Raw genomic sequence first — 26,408 nt, forward strand, 5'->3', positions numbered from 1 at the left:
GGTCTCTGCCTCTAGAGATAGAAGGAGAAAGCTGACCAGCATCTTCTAACACCCATTTATCTTTCTGAAGATTGCTGACGTCCCTTTGGTCTTTCTTTCACCAGGCTCAGTAATTGCACTTTTCCTTCAACATTGCCTCATAGGTTTGCTACTCTGATCCTTTCATAATCTTTCTAATAAAACCAACCGAATGGCTCCAGACATATTTCTCTCAGAAAGCAATCTCAGAGGAGGCCCTTTTGGAAATACATTTCTCCAAATACAGGGGAACTGGGACACAGCTCTACCCCTATGGATTTCTCCAAAAGATGATAAAATCGGCCCATAATCAGCTCGTCACAGCAATCTTCTCTGAAGTTCCTGGGGAAACATTAATAAGGAATACGTCTGTCTTTCAAAACCCAGCATTTCACACAGTTATTACTGCCAGTTATCGCCTGCCATGCCTGTCATTGTCCAAGACAGTGTGGTCTCTGGAGTCTTCCTCATCCTGTGAAAAATATACTCTGAAAACCAACGTTTGCCAGATTCTTCGAATTGGTTGTCTCCTGACTTCACTTCAACTCTGCCATTGGCCTCTTCTCAAATTTCTTCTACATTCTCTTCCCCACTTAATAAAGAGACCTGCTACAACATGTAACTTGAAGACATTGTGCTAAGTGAAATAAGTCAATCACTAAAGGAAATAAACTATGTGATTCTGAATAGAGGAGGTACATAGAGGAGTTAAATTCATAGGGACAGAAAGTAGAATGATAATTGCCATATGCTGGGAGGACAAAAAAGTGGAGAGTGTTGGTATTTAATGGTGTTACAGGGCAGGGTGTGTGGTACCTCGGGTCCCCCAAACCTGCCTGCTCTAAATAGGTTCTGCCATCCGCTGCATCAAGATAAAACACACTCTGGTGCATAAGACCTTCAATGCCAAGGAACTTTAATACAATTAGTGTGCAATAAAGAGAAGAGAAAGAATATAGTTTCCAAATTAACCATCTAAAGTTACCCATTCCCTCATGGGCAATGTCCCAGCCAAATAAGGTTGACCCAAGCAGGACCACTGGGGCCCAAAAGCATGCCACAAGACTAAGGCACCTTTTAGTGGGCACCCACAGGAAAGGGGCAGGAGGGGCAGGGCAAGCCTGGAAGGAAAAGAGCAAAATCAAAATACAAGTCAAGATAAAGGCCGCCATTGTCAGCCTCACCATGGGTCTCTCACCTATGTCTCTGTCTTTCTGAGTGTCTCCTTCCATGTCCTCCAAGTCTGTGGTACAAGTCCAAGGCCGAGAAGCAAGCATGGCTTCTCCATACATCTTCAGCTCCATGTGACTCCTCCTGGTCTTTTTCATCCACCCTTCCTTCCCCCAGTCTCCCCTAGCTTCTCCCTCCCTACTCAGCTCCACCCTTCCTTAGGGTGGGGCAGGGAACCTGGAACCTCCCCTTTCCCTGGGGACCACCCTGCTACAATGAGTCCAGCATTTCCATTTGGAAGATGAAAAAACTCCAGACAACTGGTGGTGATGGTTGCACTGCAATGTGCGCTTACTTAATGCCACTGAACTGTGCACTTAAATATGGTTAAAGTGGCAAAATTTGTTAGAGATACCATACTGTGACAAAAAATCATTTAAAGAAAATTGGAGATTTAAGACATAGAGAGAAAGAGGGAAAGTAGGAAGGAGAGGAGAAAAAGGAAAGAATACCAGAAAGCAATGCAAGGAAGGAAGCCACATTTCCCTGACCCTCCCTCTCAACCCTCATTTCTCCTGGATCAAAATAATAAAGGAAAACAGCCTATAAAGGGAGAATTCTGATCTCAGTTTAGATCACTGAGGGTTTAGTCCTTTGAAAGTACAGAAGCCAAAGCTGCAAAATTTTGTTAAAGAAAATAAATCAGAGCTTGTAGGGACACTTACTTTATCGTTCCATTTTAAAAGTAACCTCTACTCTCAAGTTTGATCTTTTTCCCTTTCTCCCCTTGAAAAAAATCTAGTCAAAGTTCCTCCCCCTTCTGCAGACAACTCTGATTTATCTCTTTCTTTAAAGATATACTCCATAACCTCTCTCCAATTCATGGAATACAACCCTTAAAAAATTATTTCAGCAGTCACACATCTATTGCTGAACTGCTTCCCACTCTCTGGGTCTCCAGTGCATATGTGGCAAAGACAAGAGACAACGCATCAAGACATTTATAAAACTGACCCCTTTGATGGCTAAAAATGGAGTCCTGTGAGGAGGTGGATTTTGGAACAACTTTCAATAACTGACACCCTAAGTCTGCCAGTTCTAAAAACACTCAGGGAATAGCTGACGGTGTAAAAATCTAAATACAGAAATCAGATGAAAATCATTCTAATAAAGACTGTTATTTATCTTCGTGGCTGCAAGTGATCTGGTAAACCTTTTGGGTTATAGTTATTTTGCATCCAAAACCCTGAAGTGAAATGCCTTGGCTCTAGGCAACAGATAGCAAGCAAGGCTATTTGGTTACCTCTGGAACATATTGGTTTTAAATTAACAACCCCAAAGTGAAAAATTTGAGAGCTGGCAACTTATCCTACAAACCACTGTGTCTTCTGCCACGAATAAAGAACTTGTCCTTGATACTCTGAAAAGTGTGATTGCTCTGCAGGATGGTAGTCAGAGCAAAGTCTGGCTTCCTAGACTCTTCCTTATCCCCTCTATGGGCACCCCATAACTCTTCCAGGTACCTAGGCCTCAGGATCTCCCCCCATACACAGCAGCACTCTCCATCACCAAATTCTGCTTTCTAGATCCTGAATGCAGATTAATTTTAAAATGATTAGTAAGAGATAAGTTACCACTTTCAAAGATAGATGAATTTATAGGGCATCAAAACCTATATTTAAAAAGATGAAGCTGTAATAACGATAGCATTTAAGGTATCAGGCAACGTGGCATAGAGGGAAGTGGCGCGGGGGAGGGGGAGGCAGATACAATGCTGGCTGGACAGGTCTTGGAATCATGGGTCACAGGAAATGAAGGTAATAATGGCCTGCTCTGCTTACTCAAAAAGCAGGCTCTAGTTTAAGGGTCAGCCCTGAAACCAGGAAGAAAGCTCAATAAAGGACATTTTACTAATCCTTTCCTTAAAACACCCTAGATGTGACTCTTATTTCAAACTAAGTTGAAAACAGACTAAGCTGAAAACACTGATTTTATTTCAAACTATGTTGATTGCTTTTCCCTTTGAGAGTTTCATTTGTTTATCAGCAGAAATTCCTGGGCTAATTCCGAGAAATGCCATTCATTTCTCGCCAACAACAAGTCATGGAGAATGGGCGGGGTAGAGGGGCAGCTCCCCACGGAGGGTCCATCTTTCTGGACATGACAGCCAGGGGCTCTGAATGTGGAAGATGGCAGAAAGAAAGGCTTTGGGTGGGAGCTCTGGGGAAGCCGGGAAGCCGGCCAGATGGAACAGCGAACACATGTTACTGCAGGGTTGATCCTAGGGAAGCATCACACAGGCAAAGTATGTTTCTGGGGTTCCTATGCTCCCCATTATCAGAGAGAAAATTCTGTGTTGCCCCTGGACCTCTAAAATGCACAGGGCTCTTTCTACTCCCAGATCTTGCCCAGGACTGCTCTCTCTTGACCTCCTTTATCAAGATCTCCCCTGGGCACTATTACCATAGTCGAGTTTCCAGTACAACTGCATCAAAATTAATTGAAGTACTTATTTAAAGTGCAAAATTTCCACTGTAGCCGACTGAATCAGAATGTTTAGTGTAGAGCCTGGGAGTCTGTATTTTATCAAATCTCCTTACGTGACCCTAATGTTTGAGCAACACTAGTTTGGGATCTTGTTCTAAAACGGTCTGCTCTCCTAATAACATTCTGCACACTAAGAAATCATATATACGAATAGCTTATTATTATAAATAACTTATTGTTATATTGTGATAAATGAATGGTATACTTTAAGACTTCCTAAGACACACACACTAAAGAATGCCAGTTCTTCAAAGTGTGCGACCAAAAAAGGATCCTCTCTGCTAAATAGGTTTCAAAATATTGCATTCCATAAGCTTGTCTTGTAGATTCATAAGAATATTAATATATTAAAGGCTCTGAGAAGTCTTGCATTAAAACAAACTTCTTTTGTTTTAACTTTCTCCAAACCAGAAACTCTCAAGTTTATGTGACCATATAAATATTTTCCTAGTAAACCCAATTATCACCCCATGAACTTGTGTTTCTTGTAACAAATTTTGCAAAACAACTAACGCAGAAATGTAATAGTAATGGTGGAGGTTTCTGAAATAGAGAAGAGAAAATATAAGGTTTATTTCTGACAAATTCTTAGTATCCCTCAATGAGGTCTCACCTTTTTTCCTTTTGTTTTGGGTCACCTTTGGTCCATGTTCATCTAAAGAAATAGAAAAGTTCCACTCTACCAGGATGGAAAGCCACAGTGTTCCTAAAAGTCTTATTCTTGTATCATATAAGGACTTTTAGCATGCAAACAGGAAATCACATTCTTTTCAAAAAGCAACTAAATCCCCAGGGTTTACCAGAGACAAAGATACCTCACCTGGCAGGACACAAGTTTACTGAAGAAGTTTTTAACCCTTCATATTCTGCAGTGTTCAAGAACCAAATGTATGAGGAAAATAATGGAAATAAAGCATGGAAGACCATGAAAGATACCGATAGTATAGCTAGGGAGGGTCTAGAAATCAACAGTAAACATCTCCGTGTCTATTGCTCAACAATCAGAAAGAACAATCATGATGGTGAGGATGATAACAGTAAAGTAAACCTTCTCCTATCTAGACAGCAACATTCCAGAATGCTCAGATTTTTGGACTGTGCTGGACCCAAAAAGAGTTTTAAAAAACAAATACATTTTACAGGCAAAGAAATGGCCCCCCAATCAATCATTGTTGAAATTATAGCTATTGCAGTCACCTTACTGGAGGAAAAGAGTATGTTAATTGACTGCTACCACTTAAAAGAAATTGACCTTTTTTCCAATACTGTCCACAAGGCATGTGAACATGGAATTCAGAAAAGAAGAAAGAAGAGAGAGCAATGGAAACCAGGTGTGGTTTCAATTAATTAATTAATTTTGATGCAGTTGTACTGGAAACTCGACTATGGTAATAGTGCCCAGGGGGGATCTTGATAAAGGAGGTCAATTTTGCTGGCAACAGGCGCAATTATCAGCAACCCCGAGATGGCAGGCAGCAGGTACTCAGAGATGAGCCTAAAGAATATAGGGCAGCAAAATCCACAAGCAACTATAAACCAGAGACACACTACGGAGGGGGGGGAATAAAATAAGGGGGGATTGTATGGGAATTGTATGGGGACTATAACCAAGATGAAAATGCATACATTCTGCAAAAATGAAAAATGATGTAAAAATATATAAAATTAAATTAGATTAAAATTTTTAAAAAAGAATATAGGGCAGCTTTAAAAATTGGGAGAGATTCCTCAAAAAGTAAACATAGAATTACCACATGACTCAGAAATTCCACTCCTCGGTATATACCCAATATAGCTAAAAACGCATGCCACACAAAAACTTGTACATGAATGCCCAATGAAGCACTATTCACAATAACCAAAGGGCAAAAACAACCACAATGCCCATCAACAGATGAAGGATAGACAAAATATGGTCTATCCATACAATGGAATATTATTCAGCAATAAAAAGGGACAAAGTACAGATACATATTATTACCACATAAATAAACCTCTAAAACATTATGCTAAGTAAAAGAAACCAGATACAAAGGCTGCATATTTTATGGTTCTATTTATAGGAAATGACTAGAATAAGAAAATCCATAGAAAGAAGAAGCAGATTAAAGCAGATTAATGATTGTTAAAGGCTTGTTGGGGTGAGTAATCAATAGTGACTGTTAAATGGACAAAAGTTTTCTTTTTGGGGAAGTGAAAAATTTTAGGAACTAGATTATTGGTGACAGTTGCACACATTACTCTCAACTGTCAAAGGCCAAATGCCATAAATCTATCCCATCTTATATAGTCTGTTCCTGCTGGAGTTTAGATTTGTGTTATCTAAATTTGTTCCTACGCGAATGGTAAATAAGAGAGTGATGTTGGTATAACACAGAAATTGCATCAGTTCATACATGATTATTTTGCAGCAACTTATTATTTTATACCACCAAGTGATAGCAGCTGAATGCAAAATACCGCACAAATGAAATCAGCAAACAATAAAGTATCTATCCTGTTCCCATCCACCCCAAGTTCTCCTTGGCTCAATTTGGCTACATGCTTTATCTTGTAAGTGTTTATTACCTCTCTCCAATCTTTATGCACTATTTCTTATCTCTCTACCTCAGTGGCCTCAATTTTTCTTTTTATCCCCTTCCTTCAAGCTAATGTCACCATTTTCAAATGTGAAGTCTATATTTAGTACAATACTCTTTTACTTACTAGAAATCTAAAAGGCCTTTTTTATTTTTATTTTTATTTTTTCCACATTTTATTTAAATTTTATTTTTATATTCCCCATACAATTACAACCCCCTTACTTTGACCCCAAGCCCTCCTTTCCCCACCCCCCACCCCCACAGAGTGTCTCTGGTTCATAGTTGTTTGTTGATTTTGATATTTTCTTTCTTATAGTTATTCTTTTTCCTGGTCCCTTATTTAAGTTTTCTAGATTCCTGCTATGAGTGAGACCATCCGGTATTTTTCTTTTTCTTTCTGGCTTATTTTGCTGAATATGATCCCTCCCAGCTACATCCGTGTTGCTGCAAATTGCATGTTTTTATCTTTTTGAATGCTGAGTAATATTCCATGGTGTATATGTACCACATCTTCTTGATCCAGTCATCTATTTTTGGGCATTTGGGTTGTTTCCAAAGCTTAGCTATTGTAAATAGTGGCCTTTTTTAAACCATGCTAGTAGTTTTTTAGTGTGATTATCTTGTTACTGCTCTGGTTACAAGTTGCATTAAGTTTCAAGTTGTTTATTCTAATCCTGTGTTTTCTTCTTAAACCCTGTTATTTTTTAGTATATAATTATGCAGACTGTGAGGATTTTCAGAAATGCACATATTGCATTATGGCAGAAATACCTATGTTTACTAGCTAGCTCACAGCCTAGCACCTTTTGAGAGAAAAATGGCACAGGGCTGACAGCTTCTACTTACAGGAACACAGACTAGTGCATCACTGGAAAGATCATTTCCCCACTTTATCTTGAATCTAAAACACTGGGGTGAGGGATGCCTCACCACACTGTGGTGCCACTTTGACAGTGTGATTTTTTTACCCTATTAAAACCACATCATAGAGCTAACCGTTTTTCACACCTAGCTGAAAGGGAACAGTATGAACTAGGTCTTTGGTAAAGGATCAATTCAGTTATTTTGGCATTCTTGTAACATCTTTAATAACCCAGGAATGCTGGAATGCTTCAAAGAGGACCCGAATTTAGTAATTCTAAATAGCAAATTCTTAATAGCCTTTATTTTTTAAAAACTTAGAAAATATCATGAATTATGCTTCTGGTCACCATCAAGTTCTGGTGACAAAATTATATATAAAGAACAAAAGGAAAGAAGTCATATTCTTTCTCTCCCCCTCCTAGTTTTATTACTCTATTCCCCTCTAACAAAAGACACAGAATTTCATTCCTACAAATTTCCTATTATCAGAGACTACAGAGAGTCTTGCTTAGATATTGGGATAGATTTAATGACGTTTCTGACTTCTGTGCAGTATTGACGTTTCCATTAAGAATGTTCTAGCCTCCATGTAGCACATCCTCCTTGGACCCAGTAGAATCTTGTGGTATGTGACCAGGACTTGACCTCTGCCATGGAGACTTGGAGATGTACTGATGAAAAACTTTTCATTTGTTCTTCACAGGAATCAGTATAGATTTCTTTCCGGTAATTCTGGAAAAGCAGCCTGCATACTCTGATTTCCATGGTTCAGCAGAAGCTGAAAGTCAACTTCAAATGCAGGTGGGAAACTTGAAAATTTTAGGAATAGGGAGTTAAAAATGTAGGAGCCATGGGAAGCAGAGAAATAAATGGGAGAAAGGGATGGCTCCTTTGTCCCTTTCCATGGAAGGCAAGCACCAAGCATGGCCTTCAGAACGCTCCCACCCAATCCATTGCAACCTAGGTAAATGTTCCCTGAATTTGATACTACTATAGGAAATTATGTCAAACCAAAACCTTGTAAATATGGTTTCCCTGTTTGTTTTCTCTTTCTTATACACAGAATACAAGTTGTTTGTTTTCTCATTCTGATACACAGAACACAAGTTATTCACCAACATGGCTTTAAATATTCTATTTTTAAGAGATGGCATTTTCATTACCGTGCCTTCCATTGGATTAAGACAGAAAATTTGAGCCCTTTCCTTTGACCAGACATTCCTGTGGGTCTGAAGGCATGAGTTCCCTCATGCCTAATAATCACTGAGGTGGAAAGAATACAGAGGAGTCACATGCATTGCCCTGTCTCAAAGCAGAACTGTGCCAATTCTATCTCAAATGGGTGGCACCTTTCTATTTCTAGAAATATTCTGTGAAGAGACTAAAATTCTCCTTAGTCATTTATTCTAGAATTTGACAACCACTGTGTCCCAAATTTATTCCTTTATTCTGTTCTTGTTTTATCTTTAATAGAAAGAAAGAATAACTGATTTGCATTCCAGTTCAATATGGTAGAGAGAACACATGAGAAAACTCCCTGGTCTTTTCCAAACAAGCGAGAGTGAGATGAAATGTAAAATTAACAATAAATAAAACTTTAAAATTGCAAAAGTGTACTCAGAAACAAGAGCAAATTTTGTGAAACGTACAGCAATAAATTGTACCAAAGCCATATGGTCCCACTGGCAGATGGGACTAGATACAGACTGTAGGGGCAGACAGTTGAACAGGAACCATGGTCTTCAAGTGGCTTTCTGTATAAAGCTGAGGACCTTATCCTGTATAAAGCTGGAAACTAAGGTCATACTCTTCACAGGCAAACAGGGGCTGACATAGCTCTTCCTACACAAGATGGTTACCTCAAATGCACTGACTGCCCAATGTAACCCAACTATAGGCATCCCAGTCTAAGAGCATTATCTGGGACTGGCATTACACAAGAAAACTGTGGTATATACAAACTATCTGGGCATGAGGGGAGGCCAGGCTGAGTCACTAATATACAGCCTGGTTTGGAGCTAAGTGAACTACATAGTCTGAAACAACCATCCCATGAGAAAGGTAGGGTTTCTGCAAGAGAAAAATTCCATAAATGTTGAGCTTTTAAACAAAAATTTTAGAAGACAAGGGGAAGTTCAGAACTAAGAAAAGCCATCAAGAAGCCAAACAAAAATGAGAATTTATACCTGAAAAAAATACAGATATTTGAACAACCTGAAATGAACTTTATAATGATATTTAAATGCCTTATAGAAAAAAAAAGAAAATAAGAAGATCCTAAACAACAACAACAGGAGTTTTAAAGTACCAACATGTAAATATTTTAAAACATAATTCAAGCACCAACAAATTAGAGGAAAATATAGTTCTTGAAAATAAAATGAAAAGACACAACAGATGACCAAAATAGTAGGCATCAAAAGACTGGAAAAGAAAATTCCTGAATTGGTGGGCAGACGTGAAATAATATATCATTATGGAGAGTTAATCAAGATGGAAAAAATAAAGAAGTCATTAAAAGAAACAGGATAAAATGAGCTGTAAAAACATACAACAGAGCCAACTTTGAGAATTAGAATAAAGACAGAAAGGGAAAAGGTAACTTTCACAAAAATAATGACTAAACATTGAAGAGAAATTTGAGTCCTGTGGGTGAAAAAATCATGTGTTAAACAGGCTAAATAAAAATAAATCAGATATCTACATATCTCATCGTATGCATCAAAGTAAAAGAGAAAATCTTTAAAGCTAGAAGGAGAAAACAGATTATGTACAAAAGTACTATAATCAATCAACACACTTCTTATTCACAAAGTCAATAAACCATTGATTAATATCTTCAAAGGGCTGAGGGAAAATCAACATGCACCTATAATTTTATACCCAACAAAATGATCATTTAAGAATGAGGTCAAAATAAAGACATTTTAGCATATTAGGAATGGGGAACTTTAGTACCACTACCCACAGAAAAATATTGTTAAAGGTTATACAATAGTTGTTTTTTAAAAAATGAATTCACATGGAAGTGACCTGCAAGAACAAGAAGGAAAATAAAATGAACACCTGGTTTCTATATGCCATAAAATGGCTTTAAAGACAATGTGTTCATTTCTTTCAATTTTCTACTTTCTGGGATTTATGACCTCAATTCCTTTAACGCTCTTTTTCTCTCAAAATAACTGCTAGCTTCCCCTTTCCCTTTCTCTCAATACTGCTTCCTGCTACGCAGCTGAGGTGAAAGACAGCCATACTACACTCTATGCTTCTCTACCCTCTGTACTGGTCTGCATTATGCCTCAACTGCCTTCCCAGGGAAAAACAATCTCTATATAGTTTAGATAAATTCCTCTGGCATTAGACCACTTTTGGAACCTTCTGGGGTGGGTGGGGGAACTTTTGGTATGCAATTTGACAGTCAATTTTTTAATTTTTTTTTAAAGTTCTGATTAATATCTTTATTAGAGACTTTACTTCTATCTACCAGAACCCCTTCCATACCATACCCTTCTAATCCAGTTTAAACAGAAGCAGCAAATAAACACATACATGAATAGTAAATCTGATTTAGGCTCAAAACTAGGCTAATATTTTACACCACTCAGGTTTGTTCAATAAATTTATCAACATATATTCATACTTATAGCATAAATCGAATTTACTCATTTGCTCAATTGTCACATATTTGTTTTATCTTAGAATGTGCATGAGACAGATACTGAAAATTAATAAAGTATCAATGCATTTTTAAAAAATCAAAAAGAATTTTTAAGGTTGAGCATATGCCGAGTCAGTCTTTTACATCTTAAAGCATATACTAGCATCAGCAGTGATATTATCACAGTGATAAACCTAAAATATGGCATGATCTTTTGTCATCTGGGAAAGAATCTGTAGTCTTTATTTTATTGATAAAAAGTGGTGACAAAACGGGTTGGGAATTTCTTCCCCATAAAACAAAATCTCCAATCCTGTGACATTTCAGTTAACTGAGTTGTCGCTAAACCTCATTCCTAGTCCCTCCCTAGCATTTTTTCCCAAACATTTTTGGTTTCTTTAAGTTCTGGGGGTTCTTCATTACTTACACGTGCACGCACGCACACACACATACACACATGCCCTAGACTAGTGATTTTTCACATTTTGGGAGCCATGTACACCCCTTTAGGAATACCATAAAGATATGGATGCTCTCTAAAGAATTTACACATATGCATTGTTACATCAAATACTTCAAACAAATTTAGAGGGTTCACTGATCCCATTGGGCCACCCACAGACTCTGATTCAAGAACTCTGTCCCAGCAGGAAACAATCAACTTATAGGACTGAAAGGCTATCCCAACACTGTCACTTCAGTTTTCCTAGGACTGCTGTCAGGCCCACGGGCGTTTTGAACCATTCCATGCTCTCTCTCACATCTCTGTTATGGGAGCCAGCCCCAGTCAGATATGAACAAAGTGTCATTGAGGGAGTCCCTGCCTCCGACAAACACGCTAGCCGCAAACTGTGAAAGCAGACGTCCTAACAGCCTTGTGAAAAAGTCCTGCCTGCCTCCCCCTTAGAGCTGCTCTCAACAATGTGTGCATAATAAGTGTGCAGTCTGGAGGAGGCAGACAGCTTTACACTGTCATAAACCTCACTGGTTCAGCTCCTTTGATTTATGAACAGCCCCTCATCTCTTAGAAGCTGTGTTCAGACACAGTTCCCACACTAATTGTGTAGGACACGTGCCACCAAGTCCCCTGGTGCCCACGGCCCATGGAGGGAAGAGATTGTTTATAGCAGAAAATCTCTGGACCACAATTCCCTTCCCCCAACTGACATCACCTTCAAATGCTTAAAAGCCTAATGAAAATCTGTTAGTGGTACTCAATCACTTATTAGAGCCTAGAATGTGCCCTGCTTGGGCTATAAACAGTCTTTAGGGGCCAGTGTGGGCTGCCCAAAAGTATCCAATTGTTGTTTCTGTCTGGAAGTTTCCCTTCTGGGGATTAGGGAGATGAAGACAGTTGGATGGAGGAGGAAGGAAGGAGACCTATGGCTTGGAAAGAAAGATGCCAGCTGCTTTACCTGGGCATCGGGGGCAGCACAGATGAGGAATATGCACGGGAGAGAGGCAGTGAAGGCTCGGACATCTGACTCGGCTACACAGCACATTCCCGTTCTGAAAGAGAAGGCAACAAGAAAAAAAAATGAGTGTCTTTCAAAGGTCACTGGGATCGTGCCAGTTGGGGAGACAGTCATGCAGGGATGCATCCGGACAGTGAATAACGCATCCCTGAGCAGCTGAAAGAAATCAGCACTTTTCTCTCCTTTCCTCATCACGAGCACCTCCGCTGGCTTGGCTGACAGTGTACTGGCATATATTTCAAAGGCTGGGATCACTACTGCTCCATATTTCAACTAATTGTGGAGGCTTCTTCTGGCCTGGCTCTATGGCATCTCTATCATTCCCCAGCCTGAACTGAATGTCTTTTACCAAGAGCCTAGTCTGACTTCATAATCGCCTGCCCAATGCCATGGAAGGGAAAGGATGAGCAATGGGTTCCCTGAACTGATACCCACCCTTGCCCAGCTCGTGCCTCTTGGTTTCTATATAACTCTGTTTTGGTCCAGTAGACGGATTCCTCTCCTCACTTCTCTTTTCAGTCAAAATTTTTCTGAGGCCAAGTTAAAGTTTGGAATCGAGTTAATTAACTAGTATGTCTGTGTGGGGTACCTGGGTCTCTGTCTGATTTACAATTACAAGATCCCCAGTTCTGACTGTTCTCAACCATTGCTGGAACAAAGGAAGACTTTGGAAGTCAATTTTGCATTAAGGTTTGCCATCCTTAATTCATTTGAAGCAACAGTTACTTATACCTGCCTGGTTCTTATGGGGGAAGGGGAAGAAGAAGAGAATGGAGTAAGAAAACATGCCCGGCAGTTGAGCTATTTGGCATATTAACATTTTCACTGCCCTGGTGACAACAAAGTTTCAGTCCCCAACAGTGAGCTGTCCATTTCCAATGTGTTGGGTCCAGAATCTGCACAATCGTGCCATAACAGGCAGCTATCAATCCCCAGATGATTTAATGCCTGCCCTAGCCATTTATAGAGGCAGGCTTCTTTTATCCAAATGTGAATTATCTTGCCACAACCCGATATCTCTTCTCATATATTATCTGGAATAAATTTTGCATTGTTGCTTTTGGAAACGCCACAGAGTCTCCGTATGTGTCACACTCCTCAATACCAGGTGGCATCACCTTGAAGTAACAGCACCAAAGCACATCAGAAACCACTCCTCCTGGCTGAGGTCTAACCTGATTGCTCCTCAATGCGTTATACTGAATTCTTTTCTAGAGTAAACAGAATAATAAAAATATTGATAACTCTAAATATTGATGATGGTGAAAATAGCAGCAGCTGGCATTTCATGAATGTTGACAATTGACCCAACAGTGCTGTATGTGATTGAACTGGATTATTGAGTTTAATCCTTACTGAAACTCTATGAAATAAGTTAATATCATTATCTTATTTAAAATAAGAAGGTGAAGGGATCTCTGAGATACTAGGTAACTTGTCCAAGGTGTCAGGGCCAGCGTTGGAAACTTGCTGTGTATTGGTTCTAGAGCCCAGAAGCCTGAAGTTTAGGCTTCCAAAAGGTCAAAATTCTGAAAATCAAATTTCCTGTTCAAATGGCAAAAGAATCAGGCTTGCAAATAACTGCACCTGTTCTACCTGGGTACTAGATAGGAACTGCAGTTCTTCCATTAGGCTTCAAGTGAGAGGTTGATCTTGGAAAGTCGTTATGTCAGAATTCTCAAATTTGAAGGCTTAATATGAGTTCCCCTTTCCCAATTAGCTCAGTGCAATGGTTCTCCACCAAAGGCAATTTTGCAACCCCACCAACTTTGCCCATGCCTAGAAACATTTCTGGCCCTAAAAACTGGAGCTTGAGCTACTGGCATCTAGTGGGTAGAGGCCAAAGATGCTTACTCAACATCCTACAATGCAAAGGACAGCCTCTACAACTAGGAATTATCTGGTCCCAACTGTCAGTAGTCAGAGGTTAAGACACACTGGCCTAAGTCATAATGGCAGAAGCTTGTTCAGAAAGATGAACCGCAGCACTGGTCCTGAGTAGTGACCATGTAAAAGAAGGTGGGGCTACCTGTTTTATCTGTGACAAAGATAATCTGCATTTAATCTGTCCAAACAGTTTTCAGTGACTGGACAGGAACTAAGGCCAAGCCAAGCAGAGTCTCATCCACCAGGTATTGGTCACAGTTTCATAATGTCAACCTTAATTACAGATATTGACTGAGACAACATAAAATACCCTCTCAGAGTGAAGTAGCTTACAATCTATCCTAATCTCTCTTCTAAATGCCAGAAATGAATTTTGAAAATGAAGGTCCAAAAATTATTATGTCTTTTAATTTAGTCATTATATTGAACTTTTCTCCCTACTTCTGCTATCAAGCTATTCTCCTACAAGGTCCATATCATTTGGCTAAGAAACCATAAATATCACTCCATAGGAAACACTCAGAGATCCCACAAAAATCAAGCCAAAAGACACAGAGGAAAATGACCTATGTGTATTTTTCCTTATAATATGATTCTTAATTTCTTTTAGACATTTATCGCCCATGTTCCCTGGCTACCTGGACACCAAAAATACCTCTGCATGCAGAGGAACAAACTGGGAAATAACATGCTTGAAGGCCTGTACCTCTGAGCAGATGCAGTTCACACAGTAAACCAGCCCATAAGGTTCCAGGTAAGGGTGCCATCTCTCGCCCACTCTGTACTTCTTGTCTTGAAACACACAGTATGTCTCTGAATCTGTGATAAAGGAAATGGAAGAGATGTCTGTTAGAAAATATTGATCAAGGCCTCCCTGGTGGTGCAAAGGGTTAAGCACTGCACGATTGAAGCAATCTGTAGCCTCTGCAGCAAGAGTTCGATTCCCAGCCAGCCAGCCAGGGAGCTACCCACATGGCACGGCAGACCTCTCCTATCTTACCCACTGCTCCCCTCGGCAGTGTATTTCAGTCAGTCTGCCTATTCTGTTCCCCACTCTCTCTCTGGTGCATCCTCTCACCCCCTGCACCTCTGCCCTGTACCACAGCTCTTGTATGCATAAATAAATAAATTAAAAATATATATATTGATCAAGCCACAAAATTTGAAAGCAATCACAGGTTCTATCCCTCTCTGCGTACACCAAGGGAAGAGGCATAGAGAATAGGCACAGAACCCCTACTAGGGGCTCAATGCTTTACATGTTTTGCACATGTGATCCTATAATGATCCAGTAAGATAGATACTACAATTAGTCTCGTTTTGTAAGTGAGGGAAATCACCAACATACAGCCAGTAAGCAGCAGAAGTGGGACTCAAATCAGGCTTTGCCTGATAGTGAAGTCTTAATCTTAATTATTCCTCAGTTATAACGTTAAGAAGATATATGGTAAGAAGATTCCATATAATGGTAAGAAAATAAGGGACTATGTCATGTGTCCTTTTGGAAAAGGTTGTGCTCCCTACTTTGGAAATGTAAGCTGCTGTCGGAGATGCTGATCTATCAAAACATTCTCAAGCTGCCTGGAGGCATAGGAATGAATGACTAAATACACTGTTTTTGGTCTCTGTAAATGGCTTAGCCAATACATTCTAACATCATTCAATCATTAAACAAATATTTGAGCATTTTGCTCTTTGTCAAACAATATGCCAAGTGCCGAGGATAAAATGGTAAGCAAACCATACATAGTCCTCAATCTCATTCAACTTATAGATTTCTTGCTTACTCAACTCCCAATCAACTCAAAAGTAATGTGTCCTTCCCTTTGGTGGAATAGAAAATTTTATAGTTTATCTTGCAACGTAGTTGAGCGCATACTATGTTTCTTGCCTTATTTTACATGTCTTATTTTCCTATGGGGTAAAATATCCTCAAAAGTAGGCAACATTTATTCTGTATTCTCTATCACATGGCCTAGCAGACTGTGGACAATAAATGTAAGCAATTGACCAATGACTGATAAATAAATTTCCAGACCATGTGGGTTTATCATCTAATCCCATCCTCTTATATTTCTGTAAATTTAAAATTGCTCTAGAAAATAACTATTTTTTTTTTAAGAAAAATGAGTAAAAGGCCAACAGATCAATAGAAATGTAAAGAAAAGAACTGACTGGTCACTGGAAAGAGAATTCAAAAGGCTCTTAAATTTGTGAGAAAAGCCAAATCTCACTCATAATTAGATAATTGTTATACAAAATGGTCTCCCCACCATCAGTTTTTCCAAGTTCTAAAAATGTGTATACACATTTGTATACATACACTGTGTATACACAGTAGCTATCACAATGCTGATAAACACACCTTTTAACCCAGGAATTTTCTTCTACTTTTCTACTCACACACTGCAATAAATGCCTCCATCAGTTGCTGCTTCCAAGAACCTCTAGCATTCTTTTCAACTATCCATAAGATAAATTTCAATTTATGTTTCAAATCTTTATTTCCAGCTTCTTCATAATAATGAACTGAGGGTCAGAACTGTGTTTGTATCATAATTAGCTCTACCTGTGTAGCACTGAGCAAGTCATTTCAACTCTGTCAACCTCAGTTTCCATCGTCTGTGAAATATGCATTATATTTTTCTCAAGCAGATGTTGAAAGATTAAATTAATCTCTTTGTAATTTATAAAGTGCTACAAAATGCAGATTATTTTGCATTGTTTTTTCTAATTAGAAAAGGAATGTAGAAAACATACACAAACACAGAAAAAGAACAAATTGAAAACATCAAAGAATATGAAGGTAAGAAGCATCATACACACCAACTTTTAATATACTGGCAACTTATAAATATTCCATGGACTGAAGACAAAAATAAAAGAGAAATAAGAATGCATTTTGTACTACATTAAAATGAAAACAGAGTATCAAAATTGGTAGGATCCAATCAAGTACTTAAAGAGAAATTTATATCACTAACAACCTATATTTGAAAACAAATTAACACCTTAAAAAGGTGGAAAATTTAGAGCAAAATAAACCAAAGAGCAAACAGAAGGAAGGAATAACTAGAAAACAAAAATCAGTGAAATTGAAGACAAAAAATTGTATCAATTTTTATTGAGGTAACATAAGTTTAGAACACTGTCCATGATTTAGAGGAATATACATTTTCAGATGTATGTTTGCACACCACACCCACACCAAAGTGTCCATAATCCTACACCATAGGTTATAGACTGGGCCCCTTCCCACCTTTACTCTACACATGTACCTAGCCCTCGGGTAGCCTAGATTCTGCAGTTAAATATCTAGTATTTCTTTGGTTTGGTATTATCTGTTCATTTGTTTTGTTTATACTCCACATGAGTGAAATCATCTGGTATTTATCTTTTCCCTTTTTTGACTTATTTGACAATTAACATAATTGCTCTAGTTCCATCCACATTGTTACTAATTGCAAGACTTCACATTTTATAGCTGTATAGTATTCAATTGTGTATATAACCACAGCTTCTTTATCTACTCAACTGTCATACACTTTGTGTAACTTGGATACTATAAATGGTGCTGCAATGAACATAGGAATGTATACATACATATGCATTGGTGTTTTTGCATTTTCAAGGTAGATATCTAGGAATGGAAGTACTGGATATATTTTTTAATATTCTGAGAAACCTCCATACTACCTTCCCTATGGGCTGAATCAGTCTACATTCCCACCAACAGTGTAAGAGAGTTCCTTTTTCTCCATACCCTTGCCAACATTTGTTGTTTCTGATCTTTATGATATGTGCCATTCTCATGTGTGAAATGGTATTTCATTGTGGTTATGATTTAGAGTTCTATGATGATAAGCATTTTTTTATGTGCCTGTTGATCATCTGTATGTCTTCTTTGGAGAAGTCTCTATTTAGCTCCTATGTCCATTTTTTGATTGGGTTAATTGCTTTGTTTATGTTGAGTTGTATGACCTCCTTGTAGATCTTCAGTAAGTCCATTTTTTTTTCTTTTGCAAAAACTATAGAGACAGAAAACAAATCAGTATTTGCTAAGGGCTGTGGTGGAGGAAGTTCTTTGATACAAAAGAGCACAGAATAAATTTTAAGGGATTACGGATTCATTCTGTATCTTCATTATGTTGTGCTTACACGAAAGAATACACTGGTCAAACCTGTACTCTAAAATGGGTTTATTTTAGGGGAAAAGTTTTCAGTGTTTCACCATTAAGTATGTCGTCAGCTGTGGGTTTGCCATATATGTTCTTTCTTTTGTTGATGTGTGTTCTTTCTAACTTATTGAATTTTTATCATAAATGGGTGTTGAATCTTCTCAAATGTTTTTTCAGTGTCTATTGATATGATCATGTAATTTCAATCTTCACTTTTACTGACACAGTGTATTGCATTAGCTGATTTGTGTATGCTGAACCATCATAGTATCCCTGGAATGAATTCCACTTTATGATGTATGAATCCCTTAATACATTAAATTTTCCAAGATTTTGGATAGGATTTTTTCATCTATGCTCATCACGGATATCAGTCTATAGTTTTCTTTTTCTTTTTTTTAAATAAATTTTATTTTTATATTCCCCATACAATTGCAACCCCCTTATTTTGACCCCAATCCCTCCCCTCCCCATGCCCCACCCCCCATAGAGTGTCTCTGGTTCATAGCTGTTAGTTGATTTTGATTTTCACTTTCTTATAAGTATAGTTTTCTTTTTTTATAATGTCTTTGTTTGGTTTTATGATCAAAGTTATATCAGTCTTATGAGATATGTTTGGGAGCATTCTTCCTGTTTAATTTTTGGAAAAGTTTGATATGAACAGATATTAGATCTTTGAAAGCCTGGTAAAATTTACTGGTGAAGCCATCTGGTCCTGTTGCTGTCCAGTCTAAACACTATTATTCAACATAGTTTTGGAAGTCCTAGCCAGAGCAATTGGGCAAGAAAAAGATATAAACATTATTCAAATTGGAAAAGAAGTAAAATTAATACTATCACTAATATACACAGAAATCCTAAAGATGCTACCAAAAAAAAAAAAACTGACTGGAAATATAAATAAATGTGTATAATAAAGTGGCAGGAAACAAAATCAATATAAAATCCTTGCTTTTCTATATGAAGACAATTAATTTGAGGAAAGAGAAATTAAGAAAAAATCCTATTTATAAATGCATCATGAAGAATAAAATATAAACAAAAGAAGTGAAAGACCTATACATGGAAAGCAGAAGACTACAAGATATTGTTAAAAGAGACAGAAGCCACAAAGAAATGGAAAGATATCCCAAATTCTTACATTGGAAGAACAGATATTATTAAAATGCCCATCTTTTCTAAAACAATTTACAGATACAATGTAATCCCTATCAAAATCTCAATGTCATTTTTCAAGGAAATAGAAGAAATGTTTATAAAATTTGTATGGAATCACCAAAAAAAAAAAACCCATATAACTAATGCAATCCTGCAGAATAGAAGAAAAATGTAAATATCAGAATATATTACAAAGTAAAAGTAATCAAAACAGTCTGATACTGGAACAAAAACAGGCATACACACTAATGGAACAGAACTGAGAGCCCACACATATATGGACAAGTAATTTATTTTTTTTAAAGATTTATTTATTTATTTATTTATTTATTTATTTATTTATTTATTTATACAAGCACTGGGTACAGTCAGAAGCGCGGGAACGTGAGAGAATTCACCAGAGCCAGAGCGGGGAGCAGAGCAGGCAGAAGGACCGAAGTACACTGCTGAGTGGAGCAGCGGGCGGCAGGAGAGGTCTGCACGCCATGTGGGACCCTTCTCCGGTGGCCAGGGAGCAGCCGGGGATCGAACTGGTGCTGCAGAAGCTGCAGGCGGCTTCGCAACCCAGCACTCAACTGCTGCGCCACCAGGGAGGCCCTGGGCAAGTAATTTATGACAAAGGAACCAAGACCATGCAATGGAGGTGGGAAAAGCCCTTTTTACATATAGTGTTGAAAACCTGGACATTCACATGTGAAAAACAAAACCACATCAGTATTTAACACCATCCACAAAAATTAATATAAAATGTATAAAAGACTTGGGTATAATACCTAAAGCCATAAAATACATGGAAGAAAATATAGGTGGCACACTCTGGAACATCAACCTCAGAGATATCTTTGGGGACTTAACTCCAATGGCAAGGGACTTAACTCCAAGCAAAAATAAAAAGGACTATATCAAACTAAAAAGCTTTTATACAATGAAAACAACTGCCACTAAAATAATGAAATGCAAAGTATTTATTTGGAGCAGATATTTGCTGCCATCAGACATGCAACAAGAGGTTAATATCCACAATATATAAAGAACTCATTCAACTTAACCGCACAACCCAATAACAAAATGGGCAGTAGACCTGAATAGACACTCTTTAAAGAAAACATACAAATGACCAACAGGCACATGAAAAATTACTCAAATTTACTTATTATGGAAGTGTAAATCAAAAATAAAATGAGATACCACCTCACATCTGTGCAAATGACCTATATAAAAAAGGCTGAAAACAAGTGTTGGCAAGGGTATAGAGGGAAAAAAGCTCTCTTCACTGTTGGTGGGGATGTAAATTAGTCCAGCCTCTATGTAAAATCATATGGAGCTTGTTTTAACCATTAGAAGTAGAATACCATGTAATCCAGCAATTCCACTCCTATGTATTTATCAGAAGACATTATGTCTTATGAAAACACTAATTTGAGATGTATATATATATATATATATATTCCTATATTCCTATATATATATATATATATTCCTATATTCCTATATATATATATATATATATTCCTATGTTTACTGAAGCACTATTTATAGTGGCCAAGACATGGAAATGTAAATACCCACTGACACATGACAGGATGAAGGCATTGTGGTATATACGCTCAATGGAGTATCACTCAGCTATTTCAAAAGATGAAATCTTGCCTTTTGTGACAACATGTATGAAAGTTGTGGTAATTCTGCTAAGTGACGTAAGTAGGAAAGTGAATGACAAATACTGGCTGGTTTCACTCACCTGTGGAATATAAATCAAATAAACTAACAAAACAAAACAAAAATAATTCTTAGACTCTGAAGAAAATATGGTGGCTACTAGAAAGGAGGGTAGTAAAGATGGGCAGAGGGGGGCAATTTGAAAATGGTGAATGGCACTAGAACTATGGTTATGGGTGTGGTGTGGTGTGGATACATAATGAGTTGTAACACTGTACTCCTAAAACTTATATAGTAACGTAAACCAATAGCAAATCAATGAATATAATAAACCTACCAACAAATGGGATGGGTGAATTCTGTTACATATAAATTATAAATTAATAAAATGATAAAAAATAAAGGAAGGAAAATTCACACTTAATTCCACCACCAGAACAAACCACTTTTAACATTGTCATAACGTCCCTCTAATTATTTTCTTCCTTTTTTGAAATAATAGATTTTATTTCTTAGAGCTGTTTTAGGTTTACAGAAAGTTGAGCAGAAAATAGAGTTCCATATATGCCTTCTTCACTCCACTCCCACATTCTCCTATTATTAACATCTTGCTTTAGTCTGGTACATTTGTCATCATTAATGAACCAATGGTAATATATGAATTATGAGCCTAATTGCATAGTTTACATGAGATTCCACTATTTTGTAGATTCTAGTGTATTATGAAAAATGTACAGTGACGTATATCTATCATTACATTATCACAGAGAAATGTTTTACTCCCCTAAATATTCCCTGTACTCTGCTTATCCATCTCCTCCCCCTCTCCACCCCCTACAATTCCTGATAACCATTGACCTTTTTACTGTTTCTGTAGTTTTTTCTTTTCCAAAATAGATAACAGGAATCAGAGGTGATACAGTCATTTTAGACTGGCTTATTTTACTCAGCAGTATACATTTGAGGTTACCCCATGTCCTTTCATGACTTAACATTTTATATTATCATGAATAGTATTTTATCATATGAAAGTACAGCTTATCAATTCACCTATTGAAGGTCATCGTCATTGCTTCTAATTTTTGGAAATTGTGAATAAAACTGCTGTAAACACTTGTGCAGACATAAGTTTTCAACTCATTGGTTAATACCTAGGAGGATGTTGCTGAATCATATAGTATGGCTTGTAAAAAACTGCCAAACTAGCTTCAAAAGTCTCTACACCATTTTGCCTTCCCACCAGCAATGCATGAGAGTTTAGTGTTACTTATATCCTTGCCAGTATCTGGTGGTGTTTTTATGTGGGTATGAATTATTCTAGTATTATATGTATAGCTACATATAACAACAAATGAGATAACACTACACACTCATTTGTTGTTTGAATTTGCATTTCCCTTAATGACATATGATGTTGAGAATCTTCTCACATATTTATACGATGTTGAGAATCTTCCCATATACTTATTTATAGTCTATATAGCTCCTCTGGTGAGTTCTCTATTTGCTTACTTTATTTTGCTCATTTTGTTGTTGAGTTTTAAAAGTTCTTCATAGATTTTGGATAAATGTTCACTATCAGATATGTGTTTTGTAAATATTTTCTTCCAGTCCATAGCTTGTCTTCTTTCTCTCTTAATAGTGTCTTTGCCAGAGCAGAATATTTTACTTTTATCATTTTTCTGAGCAATTTGTTTTCTCTCCTGGAGCATGCTTTCAGTGTTGTATTTAAAAACTCATTAAACCCAAGGTCACTCATTACCAAAGCCTGGATTTTTCTCCTATTACATTCTAGAAGTTTTATAGTTTTGAACTTTACATGTAGGTCTTTGATCAGTTTTGGGTAATTTTGTGAAAGGCTTAAGGTCAGTGTCTACATTCATTTTTTTTTTTTTGATGTGTTTGTCTATGTATTCCAGCACCATTTGTTAAAAAGATTATTATTTTCCAATGAATCATCTTTGTTTCTTTTGCCAAAGATCCATCGAATATATTTGTGTGCATGTATTTCTGGGTACTCTATTATATTTCACTGATCATTTATCTATTCTTTCACAAATATTTCAATGTCTTGATACTATAGCTCTATAGCAAGTCTTGAAATTAGGTAGTGACAGTACTCCAGTTTTGTTCTTTAATACCATGTTGACAATTCTTGTTTTTTTGCCTTTCCATATGAACTTTAGAATCACTTTGTTGATTTTCACAAAGCATATCTCTGGGATTTTGATTGATATTACATTGTGTGTTTGTGTGTATATTTATGTTTCACTTTTTCTACCTTCCTTACCTTAAATAAGCTTACTTTAATATTCAACTTTCTATCTTTTCTTAATATAGCAATTATTTTTTAATTTAGTGGTAGTCTTAGTGTTTGAAATATATATTTACAACTAATAAAAGTCCACATTCAATAAATATTATACTTTTCATAAACAGTACAGGTTACTTATAGCAAAGTATTCCCAGTTCCTCTTTCCTATCTTTTATAAGATTGCTGTCATTCATTTTACCTTTCCATAAGTTATAATCACTTAATACATTGTTGCTATTATTATTATTTTGGATACTCATTTCTGTTAAATTAAGAACAAAACATAAAAGATTTTATTTCACTTTAATTTGCTGCTTCTTTAAGTTCTTCCTTTCTTTATGTAGATCTGAGTTTCTGACCTATATGACCTATTTTCCTTCTTTCTAAAGAATTTATTAGAATTAAAAATTTATTTAATTCTTCTTGGTAGGCACATCTACTGGTAACAAGTTCCTTCCATTTTTGTTTCTCTATAAAAATCTATCTCTCATTCACTTTTTTTTTAAAAAAAAATTAAAACAAGATATTTATTGTGTGACTAACTGTTGAAATTCTTAATATGAATTGGACAGCTGTGACAGTTGCCCTCTTGGGTTTAGGCACCATTCCTTCACAGAAAGATGCCTCAGTCTGTCATATACAATTTTTAGGTGTCTCATTTGACCAATGCCGGTTGTATTTCTTCTTTTAGCCTTGGCATTCCAGTTATACTTTCTTATCCACTTGGTAGAGTAGCCACAATTTGCCCACAGGTCAGTTTCTCAAAGGGATAGGCCTTACAGCCACAGCAGGCAGCACAAGGCGTGTGTCTTATTGTGATGCTTTCCAAATTATGACATTTACTTTGTCATTTTCTGCTGCTAAGATAAAAAAAAAAGCTCATTCACTTCTGAAGGATAATTTTGCTGGATACAGAATTCCAAGTTAGTGAGTTTTTCATTTCAACAACTTAAATATTTCACTCCACTCTCATCCTGTTTGCACTACTTCCTAAGAGAAATTGGATATATTTCTTGTCCTTGATCTTCTAAATGTAGTATGTTTTTTCACTGGCCTCATTCAAGATGTTCTATATATATATATATATTTATCCTATATATATATATATATATATATATATTTATCCTAATTTGTGTTATCTAAGCTTCCTAAATCTATGCTTTGGTGTCTGTCATTGATTTTGGAAAATTCTTAGCCATTATTACTTCAGATACTTCTTTATGCTCTTCATTTCTCCTTCTGGTATTCCCATTATACATCTGTATACCTTTTGTAATTTTCTCACAGTTCTTGGACTTTCTGTTTCTGCATTTTCTTCATTTTTTCTTTTTATTCCTGTTTGGGGTTTTTCTATTGGTATTTTTTAAAAAGTTTTATTTATTTATGCATACAAGAGCTGGGGCACAGGCCAGAGATGTGGGGGAGTGAGAGGATTCACCAGAGTGGGGAACAGAACTGGCAGACTAACCGAAATACACTGCTGAGGAGAGCAGGAGGCAAGACAGGAAAGGTCTGCTTCACCATGCAGGTTGTCTCTGGCTGGCCAGGGATAGAACTCGTGCTACAGCGGCTGCGGATAACTTAACACCTTGTGCAACCAGGGAGGCCCTCTATTGGTATATTTTTAACTTGTTGATTTTTTGTTCATGATTTTGTTCAGTCTACTGATGAATCCATTGAAGACACTTTGTTATAGAGCAACCCCGATATTAAACGGGTTCTCACGTTGGGCGCCAAGCTGTTATAGAGCAACCCCGATATTAAACGGGTTCCTGGCTGTGGGTCCTCACCCGCGCACTTTAAAGGGACTTATGAATACTCTACTATAGACACACGCAAAAGGGTTAATAAAAGGTTTATTTACAAGAGAAAAAGAAATAAGGAAAATGTACAACTCAGGGAGAAAATAGGGAAATAAAGTCTTTAATGCGTCCTACCCGATCCGACAGACCTGGAAACCCAAAGTCACTCCCAGAGCTGGCCGGACGCTGCGAGCTGGTGGAGAGCCCAAAATGGAGAGAGCCCCCCAAAGCCCACGTGTCTGCCTTTTGTATCCACCTGGCTGCTTAACCCCACCCTCAGGTCCCAGCCACCTTCCCTTTGGTGGTGATGGGATTTGGAGTTCCCAGTGTCTTTGGCTTTGACCTGGGGTGGGGGTGGAGTCCACAAAGCCTATATGGAAATAGCTTTGGGACATCCTTTCCCCCTAACAATTTGGGACATCCTTTTCCCCCTAACAACTTCATTTCTGTTATAGTGCGTTGGAGTTCTTATACTTTCTTTTGATTCTTTCTTAGAATTTCCAGCTCTCTGTTTACACATACATTCTTCTGTGCTCTGCATTTTTTCCATTAGTATATTGATCCATTATTTTAAATTCCTGCCTAATAACTACAAAATATCTGCCATATGTGAGTCTAGTTCTGATGATTGATTTGTCTCTTCAGACTGGTTTGGTTTTTTTTTTAGCTGTTTGTGTTTTGTTTTGTTGCCTTTTAGCATGCCTTGTAATCTTTTGTTGGAAGTCAAACATGATATATTGGGTAAAAGGAACCAAGTTAAATGGGTCTTTAGTATGTGGTTTTATGTTAATCACTAGGAGTTAGCCTAATTTTACTGTTTGTTGCAGCTGCGGTGTCTGTGGCTAAAATTTGCTCTAGTGTCCTTGTTTATTTCCCCCATGTGGTTTTTGGGTTTCCCCAGATACTTCTTCTTAAATAGTATGTGAAGATTGCAGTTCTTTCAGCTGTAATTTCCTGTTATTATATAGGGTCCCTATTGATGTGGTGGTAAATTGTGGGGCAGGAGAAACATTCTATAATCATATGATTAACTCTCAGTGTGTTAGTGAGCCTATGTCCCTAAGTTGTGATCTTCAAACGTGCTAATTAGCTTTGC

The 26,408-nt window shown here is 37.3% G+C and overlaps 1 protein-coding gene across 8 annotated transcripts in view; it reads right to left on the minus strand.

The window, feature by feature from the left end:
* Positions 1-26,408, minus strand: part of CHRDL1 (chordin like 1) — a gene marked incomplete at both ends in the record, with an annotated part of 117,475 nt that overhangs the window by 72,218 nt on the left and 18,849 nt on the right. For all 8 annotated transcript variants that reach the window (XM_084258587.1, XM_084258594.1, XM_084258591.1 and 5 more), the window contains 2 exons: positions 12,255-12,348; positions 14,908-15,020. In XM_084258587.1, coding sequence (XP_084114713.1) covers positions 12,255-12,348; positions 14,908-15,020 — 207 coding nt within the window. The remainder of the gene's footprint in view (positions 1-12,254; positions 12,349-14,907; positions 15,021-26,408) is intronic.

This window comes from Talpa europaea, assembly GCF_964194135.1.
Source record: "Talpa europaea genome assembly, chromosome: X".
NCBI lineage: Eukaryota > Metazoa > Chordata > Mammalia > Eulipotyphla > Talpidae > Talpa > Talpa europaea.